Source organism: Mytilus californianus, unplaced genomic scaffold, assembly GCF_021869535.1.
Source record: "Mytilus californianus isolate M0D057914Y unplaced genomic scaffold, xbMytCali1.0.p SCAF_2, whole genome shotgun sequence".
Classification (NCBI taxonomy): Eukaryota; Metazoa; Mollusca; class Bivalvia; order Mytilida; family Mytilidae; genus Mytilus; species Mytilus californianus.
Genome location: NW_026262668.1, coordinates 105,530,960 through 105,545,895, shown reverse-complemented (window position 1 = coordinate 105,545,895; position 14,936 = coordinate 105,530,960). Strand labels below are relative to the sequence as shown.

The following is a 14,936-nucleotide window of genomic DNA, read 5'->3' as shown; positions in this document are numbered from 1 at the left end:
GAGCTATTGCCATAGCTTGCTATCAGTAGTCCTTTCTGCTAAAAACAATTATCCCTGCTGGATTAATTTATTGCTATCAATAGTACTTTCTCCTGAGAAATTATTGTCTTTTTTTTGGCCTTCCCTTTGATATACATCATGCTTTTTTTAATCCTGTGCACAAAGAAGTGGTTGGCTTATTGTTTAACTGTTTGTGGTACATATGTACGTCTGTATAAGATAAGGAGATGTAGTATGATTGCCAATGAGACAATTCAACAGAGTCTGTAAAATAAGGAGATGTAGTATGATTGCCAATAAGACAATTCAACAGAGTCTGTATAAAATAAGGAGATGTAGTATGATTGCCAATGAGACAATTCAACAGAGTCTGTATAAAATAAGGAGATGTAGTATGATTGCCAATGAGACAATTCAACAGTCTGTATAGAATAAGGAGATGTAGTATGATTGCCAATGAGACAATTCAACAGTCTGTATAGAATAAGGAGATGTAGTATGATTGTCAATGAGACAATTCAACAGTCTGTATAGAATAAGGAGATGTAGTATGATTGCCAATGAGACAATTCAACAGACTCTCTATAAAATAAGGAGATGTAGTATGATTGCCAATAAGACAATTCAACAGAGTCTGTATGAAATACAGAGATGTAGTATGATTGCCAATGAGACAATTCAACAGAGTCTGTATAAGATAAGGAGATGTAGTATGATTGCCAATGAGACAATTCAACAGTCTATAGAATAAGGAGATGTAGTATGATTGTCAATGAGACAATTCAACAGTCTGTATAGAATAAGGAGATGTAGTATGATTGTCAATGAGACAATTCAACAGTCTGTATAGAATAAGGAGATGTAGTATGATTGTCAATGAGACAATTCAACAGTCTGTATAGAATAAGGAGATGTAGTATGATTGCCAATGAGACAATTCAACAGAATCCAAATGAACCTATTCCAGGATAATCTCACCAACAACAAATTTCACAAATCTTGCAACTTAGGATTGAGTTAATGGTAAAGATATTGATTGAACCATAGGCATGATAGGTATAGGAAGTTTGAAATTTGCACGAATATTTTTTAGCCATAGCAGCCATGTTGGATGAATTGGCAGGAACAAAAACAGAAACGTAATGCAAGAAACCCTGAAGATGATTTACTCCCATGGTTTCAGAGAAGATTTTTATACGACCGCAAAAATTAAAAATTTTTTGGTCGTATATTGGTATGACGTTGGCGTCGTCGTCGTCGTCGTTGTCGTCGTCGTCGTCGTCCGGCGTCGTCTGGCGTCGTCCGAAGACACACTGGTTTTCGCACTCTAACTTTAGTTTAAGTGAATGGATTTCTATGAAATTTCACCATAAGGTTCAATACCACAAAAGGAAGGTTGGGATTGATTTTGGGGGTTATGGTACCAACAGTTAAGGAATTAGGGGCCAAAAAGGGGCCAAAAATAAGCATTTTTGTAACTTCCAGACAATAACTTGTGTGTAAGTGTATGGATCTCTCTGACATTGTACCACAAGGTTCCATATCACAAAGGGGAGGCTGTAATTGATTTTGGGGGTAATTGCCTCAAAATTTAAGGAATTAGGGGCCAAAAAAGGGGCTAAAAACAAGCATTTTTCTAGTTTCATGACAATAACTTGTGTGTAAGTGTTTGGATATTTCTGAAATTGTACTACAAGGTTCCATATCACAAAGGGAAAGCTGGAATTGAGTTTGGGGGTAATTGCCTGAAACGTTTAGGAATTGGGGGGCCAAAAAGGGGCCAAAAATAAGCATTTTTTCTAGTTTCCAGACAATAACTTGTGTTCAAGTGTATGGATCTCTCTGAAATTGTACTGCAAGGTACCATACCACAAAGGGAAGGCTGGGATTGAGTTTGGGGGTGATGAATCATAAGGGGTTCAAAAAATTTGGGGGGGGGGGGATTTTTTTTTTTTTTTTTTTTCTTTTTTTCCTTTTTTTTTTCTTTTAAAATTTTCCATTTTAAGGTGGTTATTTCTGATTTATATTTAAAAGCAAATAATAATGATATGGTAGGAGATACACACCAAACAGGATGTGTAAATTATTATATAATAAGTATTGTGCAATAGCAAGAAATTTTCAATTGCACAGTATTGCACAATAGCAAGAAATCTTCAATTGCACAGTATTGCGCAATAGCAAGAAATCTTCAATTTAACAGTATTGCGCAATAGCAAGAAATATCCAATAGCACAATATTGCGCAATAGCAAGAAATTGTCAATTGTACAGTATTGCGCAATAGCAAGAAATATTCAATTGCACAGTATTGTGCAAAAGAAGATACTTCGTATAAATTGCTTATTTCTTGATCAATTTCAATGGGGTTTTATTCTTGAATTCTTGGGGTTCTTTAATATGCTGAATCTAACCGTGTATTAAGTTTTTGGATTTTGGGCCCCGTTTTTAAATTGGTCCACATTGAGGTCCAAAGGGTCCAAAATTTAACTTTGTTTGATTTCATCAAAAATTGAATTATTGGGGTTCTTTGATATGCCGAATCTAACCGTGTATTTAGATTCTTAATTTTTGGTTCCGTTTTCAAATTGGTCTACATTAAGGTCCAAAGGGTCCAAAATTAAACTTAGTTTGATTTTAATAAAAATTGAATTTTTGGGGTTCTTTGATATGCTGAATCTAAACATGTATTTAGATTTTTGATTATGTGCCCAGTTTTCAAGTTGGTCCAAATCGGGGTCCAAAATTAAACTTTGTTTGATTTCAACAAAAATTGAATATATGGGGTTCTTTGATATGCTGAATCTAACCATGTATTTAGATTTTTGATTTTTGGGCCCCGTTATCAACTTTGTCCACATTGAGGTCCAAAGGGTCCAAAATTAAACTTAGTTTGATTTTAACAAAAATTGAATTCTTGGGGTTCTTTGATATGCTGAATCTAAACATGTGTTTAGATTTTTGATTATGGGCCCAGTTTTTAAGTTTGTCCAAGTTGGGGTCCAAAATTAAACTTTGTTTGTTTTCAACAAAAATTGAATATATGGGGTTCTTTGATATGCTGAATCTAACCATGAATTTAGATTTTTTATTTGTGGGCCCCGCTATCAAATTGGTTCATATTGAGGTCAAAAGGGTCCAAAATTAAACTTTGTTTGATTTCATCAAAAATTGAATTATTGGGGTTCTTTGATATTCCAAATCTAACCGTGTATTTAGATTTTTAATTTTAAGTCCCGTTTTTTAAATTGGTCTACATTAAGGTCCAAAGGGTCCAAAATTAAACTTAGTTTGATTTTAGCAAAAATTGAATTCTTGGGGTTATTTGATATGCTGAATCTAAACATGTGTTTAGATTTTTGATTATGGGCCCAGTTTTCAAGTTTGTCGAAGTTGGGGTCCAAAATTAAATTTTGTTTGATTTTAACAAAAATTGAATATATGGGGTTCTTTGATATGCTGAATCTAACCATGTATTTTGATTTTGGACATTGGACCATAATAGGTAAATTAAAAAAAATTCAAGTTCTTAGACCACATTCTTTCTGTGTCAGAAACCTATGCTGTGTCAAATATTTAATAACAATCCATATTCAGAGCTGTATCAAGCTTGAATGTTGTGTCCATACTTGCCCCAACTGTTCAGGGTTCGACCTCTGCGGTCGTATCAAGCTGCGCCCTGCGGAGCATTTTATTTAAAAATGTATTTCTAGTTGTCTAGTAATCAGTGAAATCTTTTGAACAAACAAGCATAGGAAGTTAAAACTGTAATCACATGTCACATTATAAATACAAACTTTACCAATAGTGTAGAAATTGAATGTGACCCCTGAATGCATTTTCTCAAATATTCTGCTTTGAGTGTTCCTTATGAAGGTAAATCCAGAAAAGCGCTTCGGACACATTAAATTTATAATGTGTTGTTATCATTTTTTACAGCACTGAGTCAATACCTCTGCTTGTGGACTAACAGTCCCCGAGGGTATCATCAGCGTAGTAGTCAGTACTTTGGTACTGACATGATTTATAACAAACTTTCTAAAATTGCCGGTTTATCAATTTTGAAATTAATAAAAAAAACTAAGGTTTCAACTCCCTCAAGCAAAGTTGGTCTTAGATGGATTTGGCTATTTTTAAGGTCCTTTTTGGTTTATAGCTCTTCAACGTTTTCAGTCCTTATACATCCTTGGATTTCAAATATTCGGCTTTGAGTGTTCCTGTTGAAGGTAAATCCAGAAAAGTGCTTTGGACGCATGAAATTTATAACGTGTTGTTTTCATTTTTTTCCTCAAGGGGTCCAACAGGCTGTTTGATTTTTGGTAAAATATATTAATCTAATAAACTACCTTAATTCCACTGATCAAGCTTAAAAAGGGACTTTTAAAACTCTAAAAAATAGTTCAATCAACCTGTCCCAACTGAACAACCTGGAAAGTGGTTATCTTTTTATATAATTTTTTTGTCGTTGTAATGACAGATTTTCAGTAATGTCTGATAAATGTATTTACAACTTGTACACAGTCTGAGATCTTGAGAGCTTGATGTGCGGTACATGTATAAGCACTTCTCCAATGTTGGAGACCATGTAAACCCCTAGTATAGAGTCTGGGATCTTTAGAGCTTGATGTGTGGTACATGTATAGGCACTTGTCCATTGTTGGAGACTATGTATACCTCCAGTAAAGATTCTGGGATCTATAGAGCTTGATGTGTGGTAAATGTATAAGCACTTCTCCAATGTTGGAGACCATGTAAACCCCTAGTAAAGTCTGGGATATTAAGGGCTTGATATGGTGTACATGTATACGCACTTGTCCATTGTTGGAGAATATGTATACCCCTAGTACAGTCTGGAATCTATAGAGCTTGATGTGTGGTACATGTATAAACACTTGTCAATTGTTGGAGACTATGTATACCCCTAGTCCAGTCTGGGATCTTTAGAGCTTGATGTGTGGTACATGTATAAACACTTGTCCATTCTTGTAGACTATGTTGACCCCTACAAAAGAATCAGGACAATTTAGAGCTTGGTGTGTAGTACATGTCCATTGTTGAAGACTGAAGACTCCTAGTAAAGAGTCTTGGTTCTTTAGAATTTGATGTGTGGTACATGTATAAACACTTGTCCAATGTTGGAGACTATGTATACCCCTAGTACAGAGTCTTGGATCTTTAAAGCTTGATGTGTGGTACATGTATAAGCACATGTCCCATGTTGTAGACTATGTATACCCCAAGTACAGAGTCTTGGATCTTTAAGCTTGATGTGTGGTACCTGTATAAACACTTGTCCAATGTTGGAGACTATGAATATCCCTAGTAGAGTCTGGGATCTTTAGAGCTTGATGTGTGGTACATGTGTAAGCACTTGTCCATTGTTGAAGACTGTAGACCCCTAGTTCAGAGTCTTGGATCCCTAGAGCTTGATGTGTGGTACATGTATAAGCACATGTCTAATGTTGGAGACTATGTATACCCCTAGTACAGAGTCTTGGATCTTTAAAGCGTGATGTGTGGTACATGTATATGCACTTGTCCAATGTTGGAGATTATGTATACCCTTAGTACAGTCTTGGATCTTTAAAGCTTGATGTGTAGTACATGTATAGGCACATGTCCAATGTTGGAGACTACTAGTATTGTATACCCCTAGTACAGTCTTGGGATCTTTAGAGCTTGATGTGTGGTACATGTATAAGCACATGTCCAATGTTGGAGACTTTGTATACTCCTAGTACAGGGTCTTGCATATTTATAGCTTGATGTGTGGTACATGTAAAAGCACATGTCCAATGTTGTAGACTAAGTATACCCTAGTACAGAGACTGGGATCTTTAAAGCATGATGTGTGGTACATGTATAAACACTTGTCCAATGTTGTAGACTATGTATACCCTAGTACAGAGTCTGGGATCTTTAAAGCTTGATGTGTGGTACATGTATAAACACTTGTCCAATGTTTTAGACTATGTATACCCTAGTACAGAGTCTGGGATCTTTAAAGCTTAATGTGTGGTACATGTATAAACACTTGTCCAATGTTGTAGACTATGTATACCCCTAGTAGAATCTGGGATCTTTAGAGCTTGATGTGTGGTACATGTGTAAGCACTTGTCCATTGTTGAAGACTGTAGACCTCTAGTACAGAGTCTTGGATCTTTAGAGCTTGATGTGTGGTACATGTATAAGCACATGTCCAATGTTGGAGACTATGTATACCCCTAGTACAGTCTGGATTCTTTAGAGCCTAAGGTTTGGTACATGTGTAAGCACATGTCCATTAATGAAGACTATGTAGACCCCTAGTACAGAGTCTTGGATCTTTAGAGCTTGATGTGAGGCACATGTATAAGCACTTGTCCAATGTTGGAGACTATGTATACCCCTAGTAGTCAGGATTTTTTTAGAGCCTAATGTTTGGTACATGTGTAAGCATATGTCCATTTTTGAAGACTATGTAGACCCGAAGATGTCAGTTGGTTTCTTTTTTGTTGAGTTGCTGGCTTGTTGACATCCTATAACTGTTCTTTTGTTCTGATTTAAACATTTTCCTGTTTGTAATTTTTTTGTGAATTACTAGTATTATTGATCTTTGATGCACACTAGTATTTTATTACGGATAGTAACCCCTGGAAACAGGTACAGCCAATAACTTATCCCATGATATGATTGATCTTATTAGTTTTGGTCACAGCATAATAGCCACAAATTGGATCTGAGAAATGTAACAAGAAAAGAGCTGTCAAATTGACAGCAAACTGGTAGTTCTGTATTTTGAAGACAGTGTCAGGCTTGTTTTGACCTGCCACATTCTGTGCCTATTTTCAAATCTATCAAGGATAATAACTCCTGAACAGTAAAAGTGAAAATCATCAACTTGAAAATGACCTCCATGTTGTCATCAGTAACAATATATTAAAATTTGAAAAGCATTTGTTGAAAGTTTCATAAGTTTTTGCACAGAAACAACATAAGGTGTTATATCCCAATATATTAAGGACAATTAAAGAACTTTTGTGAGCACACTCACATACCCCATACCCCCACATTGTCACTGGGCAAACAAAATCCAACCAGATGTCTAAGTTCGAAGTTTAAAGTCAACTGATAAAAATTTCTTGTGTATATGCACATCTACATATTATGTCCTAAATAACTACAATGTTTCATGAAAATCTGTTGTATGGTTTCAGAAGAGTTGCACTAACAAACTGTTGCAGTAATATATTAAGGCCAACGTTCTTAAATCAAAGGGGCATTGCTCCTAGAAAAAATCATAATTTCCTGTCCATATGCACATCTAAATAGTATGTCCTAATTATCTACAAAGTTTCATAAAATTCTGGTGTGTGGTTTCAGAGAAGTTGCAATGACAAACTGTTGCAGTAGGGGAATTACTCCTAGAAAAACAATTGAATTTTAATTTCCTGCTGATATGCACATCTCCATAGTATGTCCTCATTATCTACAAAGTTTCATGAAATTCTGTTGTGGGGTTTCAGAGGAGTTGCAATGACAAGAATAAGTCTGACGGACGGACGGAATCATCAATATCAAACTTGACCTCAATTTTGCCATCAGTAACAACATATTAAAATATGAAATGCATTAGTTGAAGAATGGTTCATAAGTTATTGCAAGGAAACTGTTGGAATCCGCCAACCGTACTTAACCAAATTAATAACTGGACTTTTCAGAAAACCCAGTTTAAAAGCAACAACTGATCTTTTACATAATCTCATCTCTTTTATGGTTTAATAAGATGTATAAAATCATATTATGAGTTTTAGCTCCTTCTCATTACACCTCAATTCCTTAAGTGATAATGATTTGTTGGGACCCAACAAAAATTTTTTTTTTGTTGGTGAAAATGAACCTTTCCAGTAAAGCTCTTGTATTTAAAAAGTATAAGCAAACCAAAATTTATAATTACTGTAAATTCAGAAATTATTGCGAGGTTTTTATTAATGCGAATAGTGCGACTGGGATAGTATCGCAATAATTCAAATTCGCATTCTGATATCTGATATATGCCTCTGTATGCAGATTTTCCTGAAATCGCAATAATTAATCTCGCATTATTGTCAATTCTTCATAAATCGCAATAATAAATGCACGCAAAAATTTCCGAATTTACAGTATATATTTCTAGTTTTTAATCAATTATGAGGGCTGGTGTTGAGGAAATATTCACATCTAGTTCATGATATTCTTTATTAGATAAATCATTTATTTATTCTCCTGTGACGAAGAAATACCACAGTTTATATGACTATCAACTTTCTGTAATTTTTCCATCAGACAGCTTAAACCTGGTACAAACGTACAATCATTTGTTGCAAATTTCTGTACAGCATTAAAAGAATTCTTCAGGTTCCTGAATCAGCTAAGTCAATTTGGTCAAAATATCTAGCCACTATGCATATAAATAAGTTTAATGGTGCTAGTCGTGGATCATCGGAATTTTCCTACAAAGAAATAAATTGTATACTGTAAATTCAGAAATTATTGCGATGTTTTTATTATTGCGAAAAATGCGAAAGGGTTATAATCACAATAATTTAAACTCGCACTTTGAAATTTTTTATATAAATCAAACAGAATTTTTCTCAATATCGCAAAAATTAAAATCGCATTTTAGTCTAAAATGACAAAATCGTAATAATAAATGCACGCAATAATTTCTGAATTTACAGTACTTTTATATATAATTAAAACAAAATAATTATTCATAAAATTTTTTTTTGCTATATGATGGTAAATGGTGATACTGTAGTGGTTCAATACAATTATATTGACCTCATAAATAGTTGTATCAAATTCATTTCTTTTTTATCATTTTTTACATTGTTATCTGTAACTGTTGCCAACTATTCATCCATCAATATCATAAAACAAAGTTTTGAAAATATCAGAAGCATTATTGGTACATAATATCAGTTGTGACCAGTAGAACACGCTAATGGTATAGTCTTTTTGATAGGAGTACACGAAGTATGAATAAAAAGAGCTATATGAGTCATGAACCCAACAGCAAAAATAACCAAAAAACTATAGAGGGCAACATACAGTCTCCACCAATTGACAAGTGTCTATACAATATGTTAATCTTGATATCATCCGGTCTATAAAAGTTGTGAATAAAATAAACGGAAATAACCAAAGATCTGCCATCAACACCAAATTCCCCAACAAAAAAATCAGCAACATTTTATGTCGCGAGAGCGAGACATATCAAACCTAGATTCCTTTGTCGTCAATGGTGTCAACACTTAGGTTCCATCTGTGGTTAAAGTTTTTTTTAGACATAAATAACTTTGTCAAACCTCATGGAATTTTATGACAATTAGACAGAAGCTTTTTCATGAACAAAACACAGTATTCAGAGCAAAATAATGAAAATATATACCGGTATTTCCATTTTTCCGTATTTTACTGATAAATGTTCATGGACTTTGGTTTTTTTTACAGGTTACATTTAGATACAATCTAAGGTAAAAGTTTTTCTACCATCAATAATTTGTCAAACCCTCAGGGAATTTTACATAAATTGGACAGCAGCTTTTTTTATGATTAAAAGATATTTTCCAGAGCAAAATAATGAACATATAGTTTTTCTATTTTCCGAATTTTTCTGATTAAAGGACTGTTTTTAGAGTTCATTACACATCAGTTTCTTTGTCAAACCTTCAAAGAATTTTATGAAACTTTGGCAGAAACTTTATTTTGATTAAGAGATAATGTCTGAAGCAAAATTTTGAAAATGTTTTTTTTTTCATTTTTCTGTATTTTACTGAAAGATGGACTTAGTTTTTTGCAGTTAACATTTACAGACAGTCTGAGGTTACATTGTTTTTGGCATGATAAATTTGTAATTCCTCATGGATAGTTATGAAACTTTGACAGAAACTTATCTTCAAGATCAAGAAATAGCATCAAAAGAAAGAGGTTTTTTAAAATTTTCATTCTGTTTTTTACTGATAAATGGACTCACTTCTTACAGTCAACATTACTCTTTCACACTGATAGCAGAAATCCAAGGCAAGACACAAGATTCCATGGACAAATTTACTTAAATTCTTTGTGCAACATGACGATCTGATGAGTCGAGCCATTTCCAATTGATTTTTACATTTTGTTCTTATGTCGTGCTATTACACAATTTTCCCAGGGTAGGGTAAGGTTTTAGCACTCACAAACATTCTAAACCCTGCCACACACTATTTGTGCCTGTCCAAGTCAGGAACATGTAATTCAGTTGTTGTCTTTTGTTGCTGTCTGTCATATTTGTATTTCGTTAATTGTTTTGTCATAAATCAGGCTTGTTTTTTTTATATTTATACATATAAATGTTCAAAAATAAAAATAGAATGTCTGAATCTTATATGATCAAGTGTTTTTCTTTGATTAAAGTGTAGATTTCGCAAAATTTAAAAAGGTTTAGGAAGATGATTGTTAATGGTTGTTTAATGTCCAGTTACAAATATAACAGGCATATTCAGGAAGTGATGACAATAGTTCAACTGGACAACTGGGTCAGGTGAACTAAAAATGGTTGACATGTGATTTTGAAAATTTATACTACATGCATTACAAAGAATAAATAAAATCTCTCCAACAATTATCTCAAAAGACTGATTGTCTGATTACATGTTTATTGTTTCTTAGAATATTTAAATTTTAAATCGAGACTATATAAAAATTGTATTGTGTGTGTGTTCAGGTATTTTTCTCTCCATCTTCCATTTATACAAAATTACTACTTACAAGTGAAGCTCTAAGATTGGAACAAGACCTGGCTAGAGTTCTTAGGGTTGAACAAGCTTCTGGAGAAAGTGGTTTCTCCAAACAAACTAACAAAGAATAAAACCAACTTCCCTGAAATTACAAAGGAAATTATTTGCATTTAAAATATTAATAACTATTTCATATTGCACTTAAAAATCATCAAACACTTACCCATCCATACTGAATAAAAAGAGACTCGGAGCAACCCAATTATACAAACAACAACATCCAGAGGTCAACATTATTATCATCTATTTTAATTTTTTATGGGGGGAAGGGGAGGGGAGAAGAACATATTTTAGAAAAGAGAATAAAATTGAGAATGGAAATGGGGAATGTGTCAAAGAGACAACAACCCGACCATAGAGCAGACAACAGCCGAAGGCCACCAATGGGTCTTCAATGCAGCGAGAAACTCCCACACCCGAAGGCATCCTTCAGCTGGCCCCTAAACAAATATGTATAAAAGTTCAGTGATAATGGACATCATACTAAACTCCAAATTATACACAGGAAACTAAAATTAATAAACTGCTTCGCTGAGAGCAGCTGGATACGCCCGCAGAGGTCCAACCCTGAACAGTTGGGGCAAAATGGACACAATATTCAAGCTTGATACAGGTCTGAATTTGGATTGTATTAAATATTTGACATATTATAGGTTTCTGAATAAACGTAGTCAAAGAACTTGAAATTGGTTATGTGAATTGAATTTATATTCAATTAAAGATTTCTTGCTATTGTGCAATACTTAGTAAATCTGTTGTCAGACTGTTAACAAATAAAGTTCAATTAATTCTCAATGTCATATTAGAAATTTATGAAAATGTAAAGGGAGCTTACATCAATAGATATAAACAATTCACTTAAGTTTCATGAGAATTGCTGACAGCATTTTTGAGTTATTGTCCGAAAACTGGAAAATCCCCCCTTTTTTAATGAATAAAACCCCATAACTCAGAAATGTAAGATTTATAAAATTCTAAACGGAGCTTACATCAATAGATATTAACAATTCACCAAAGTTCCATACGAACTGCTGATAGCATTTTTGATTTTTTGTCGGAAAACTGGAAAATCCCCCTTTTTTTATGAATAAAACCCTGTAACTCGGAAACGTAAAATCTAAAATATATAAAAATTAAAAGGGAGCTCATGTCAATAGATATAAACAATTCACCACAATTTCTTGCAAGTTGGTGAAAGCATTCTTGAGTTATTGTCCGAAAATTGGAAAACCCCCCTTTTTTTAATGAATAAAACCCCATAACTCGGAAACGTAAAATCTAAAATTTATAAAAAACAAAAGGGAGCTCACGTCAATAGATATAAACAATTCACGAAAGTTTTATGCAAATTGGTTAAAGCGTTTTTGAGTTAATGTCCGACATGTTGACGACGGACGGACAGACGGACGGACGGACAGACGGACAGACGGACGGACGGACAGACGGACAGACGGACAAGGGTATACCATAATACGTCCCGTAAACGGGCGTATAAAAATGATACAAGAGTAACAAAGGCCAGAGGCTCCTGACTTGGGACAGGCGCAAAAATGCAGAGGGTTAAACATGTTTTTTGAAATCTCAACCATCCTCCTATACCTCTAGCCAATGTAGAATAAACAAACGCACAACAGCACGCACAGTAAAACTCAGTATAAGTGAAGTCTGAGTCCGATGTCAGAATAGGAAACAAAAGAAAATAAACAAAATGACAATAATACATAAATAACAACAGACTACTAGCAGATACTGACATGCCAGCTCAAGACCTCAATTAAACTGATTAAAAGATTATGTCTTCATCATATGAATAGAAACCTTCTTGCATTCATTTAAATTGGAAACTGTGGAATCTTAAAGTCAAATAAATGGGGAATGTGTCCATGGGACACAGATGATGCCCCCGCTTGCATATAACGTTATAAAGGGACATAACTCAAGAACTGTAAAAGTGACGCTACCCAATATTTTGTACTTGGTTTGAGGTTTGTGGTAATAAGCATTGTATAGAAGTTTCATAACATTTAGTTGAGGCAAACTTAAGTTAGAGAACGGAAACGAAAAATTCAGCAATTTATCCATTTGTAAAGGGGCATAACTCTAGAACATTAAAAGAAACGCCACCAAAATTCGAACTTGATCTGTGTTTTGTGGTAATTAGCATTGCGCATAAGTTTCATAACATTTGGTTGAGGCAAACTAAAGTTAGAGAACAGAAACAAATATTTTAGCATTTTTTCCATTTGTAAAGGGCCATAACTCTAAACCCGTAAAAGTGACGCCACCACATTTCAAAATTGATCTGTGTTTTGTGGTAATAAGCATTGTGTATAAGTTTCATAACATTTGGTTGAGGCAAACTAAAGTTAGAGAATGGAATCGAAAAATTCAGCAATTTTTCCATTGGTAAAGGGGTAAAACTCTAGGACGGTAAAAGTGATGCCACCAAAATTCAAACTTGATCTGTGTTTTGTGGTAATAAGCATTGTGTATAAGTTATATTATATTTGATTGAGGCAAACTAAAGTTAGAGAACAGAAACCAATTTTGGGACGTACGTACATTCGTACGGACTAAGGTTAAACTTAATGCCCCCTCAGCTACGGCGGGGGTATAAAAAGTTTGTAAGCTTCCATTCTTTTTGTTCCATTTTGAAAACTTTTGGGAGATAGTAGTGATACATCTGATATAAAATAAAGACTTGTGTATTGGTCTCTTATAAAGGAAATAGGCCTATGTGTGTATGTTTGTGCCAACCATTTTTAAACACATCCTATGCTTTGAAGTAAAACAGATTATTTCAATTCTGTTTCACAGAAATGCTTAAAAAGCATTGATGACACTGCCTATTACAAACACTATACTGAATTTGAGAGTTATCTTCCTTCCAAGTCTACTCTCTTAAAGATTCCAGTAAAATTGCACTGTTATATGTGCATTTCTTCAAACCAGTATTTAAACAAGTGAACATGAATATAATAACTGACCACCTGAACTGAAATGGAATTTAACCAATGATTGTTTTTTGTTTGCTTAAAGTCCAGTGGCATATTTTTCATGCATATCAGGACGAGTCGAACTTAACAATAAATCCAATAAATATGCTCTGCAAGGTGGGTTGACTAGAGTATGTTGGACAAGGGCAGAAACCTGGCTTACAACAAGCCCTCCACGGACCCTTCAAACATTTGTTGCGTGGGTCCTTTAACATGCAAAGAGTGTGTCATTTTCCCTATGCACAGCATTCGATTTAATTCCCCCATTATAACTAGAAATTGCTATGTAATTATACATCCAACACAGACAATCACAACACCCGAGCATCTGTTTTACTGCAGGAGAGGAAAAGTTCTGGTGACTAATTCTTAACCTCATTCAATCCTTGGGGTAAAGTCAGGAACTAAATTTTATGTTATAATTCATGAATTGAACATCATTTACCTGTTTGTCAGAAAATCCTGTAGCCTCAAACCAGTTAATGTGATATTCTAATACTTTAATAACAGCAGGCTTGAAAAGAAAAATAAAAACATTACAAATACCCCAGTAAATCTACTATACGAACTTATGGCTGTTCCATTAAAACATACATGGTACCCAGGGAAGGCACTTTAAAAATGGGGTAACCACCTATGGAGGCAAATTAAAATTTCACTTACATTTCCATTATGCAAAAACATAAATGACAACCATCCATAGTTGAAATTTGGAAGTGCCTTCCCTGGGTCCAATGTATGTTTTTATGGAACAACCCTTACTGATTTTGTTATGTAGACCATAGTTGAAAGTGAGATAAATACATGCTATCCCATTGTGAGCAGTGCTGTAAATAAGTTCTGATATATTTCAGAAGATAGCACAGCTAGATCATCCATATTTTGTATATCCTGGTAGATGTCTTATGCTCTCAAGTTTCTGTTCTGTTGCCCCGGACTTTTTTCATGAAGCAATACAAATGTAAAGTTTCGTCAAGTTTTCACAATAACCACAAATTGCACCAGTACGTGATTGTCGATAAAATCTAATAGTAGACCAAGAGTTTATTGTCCATGGATCAGTTTGGTCATGGATTGACAATACTGTGTCCTAAATTTAGATACAGTAAATGGCATGCCGCTAGATAGAGCATCCCCTATA

The 14,936-nt window shown here is 34.2% G+C and overlaps 1 protein-coding gene and 1 long non-coding RNA gene across 2 annotated transcripts in view; one reads left to right on the top strand and one right to left on the bottom strand.

The window, feature by feature from the left end:
- LOC127728560 (uncharacterized) overlaps nt 1–14,936 on the top strand; it is a 173,566-nt gene that overhangs the window by 90,601 nt on the left and 68,029 nt on the right. The window lies entirely within an intron of this gene.
- Nucleotides 8,201–14,936, bottom strand: part of LOC127728540 (gem-associated protein 2-like) — a 33,187-nt gene continuing 26,451 nt past the window's right edge. The window contains exons 6-8 of the mRNA XM_052235988.1: nt 14,241–14,309; nt 10,771–10,881; nt 8,201–8,471 (exon numbers count right to left, since the gene is read on the bottom strand). Of these exons, the coding sequence (XP_052091948.1) occupies nt 8,373–8,471; nt 10,771–10,881; nt 14,241–14,309 (279 nt within the window). The 3' untranslated portion in view covers nt 8,201–8,372. The remainder of the gene's footprint in view (nt 8,472–10,770; nt 10,882–14,240; nt 14,310–14,936) is intronic.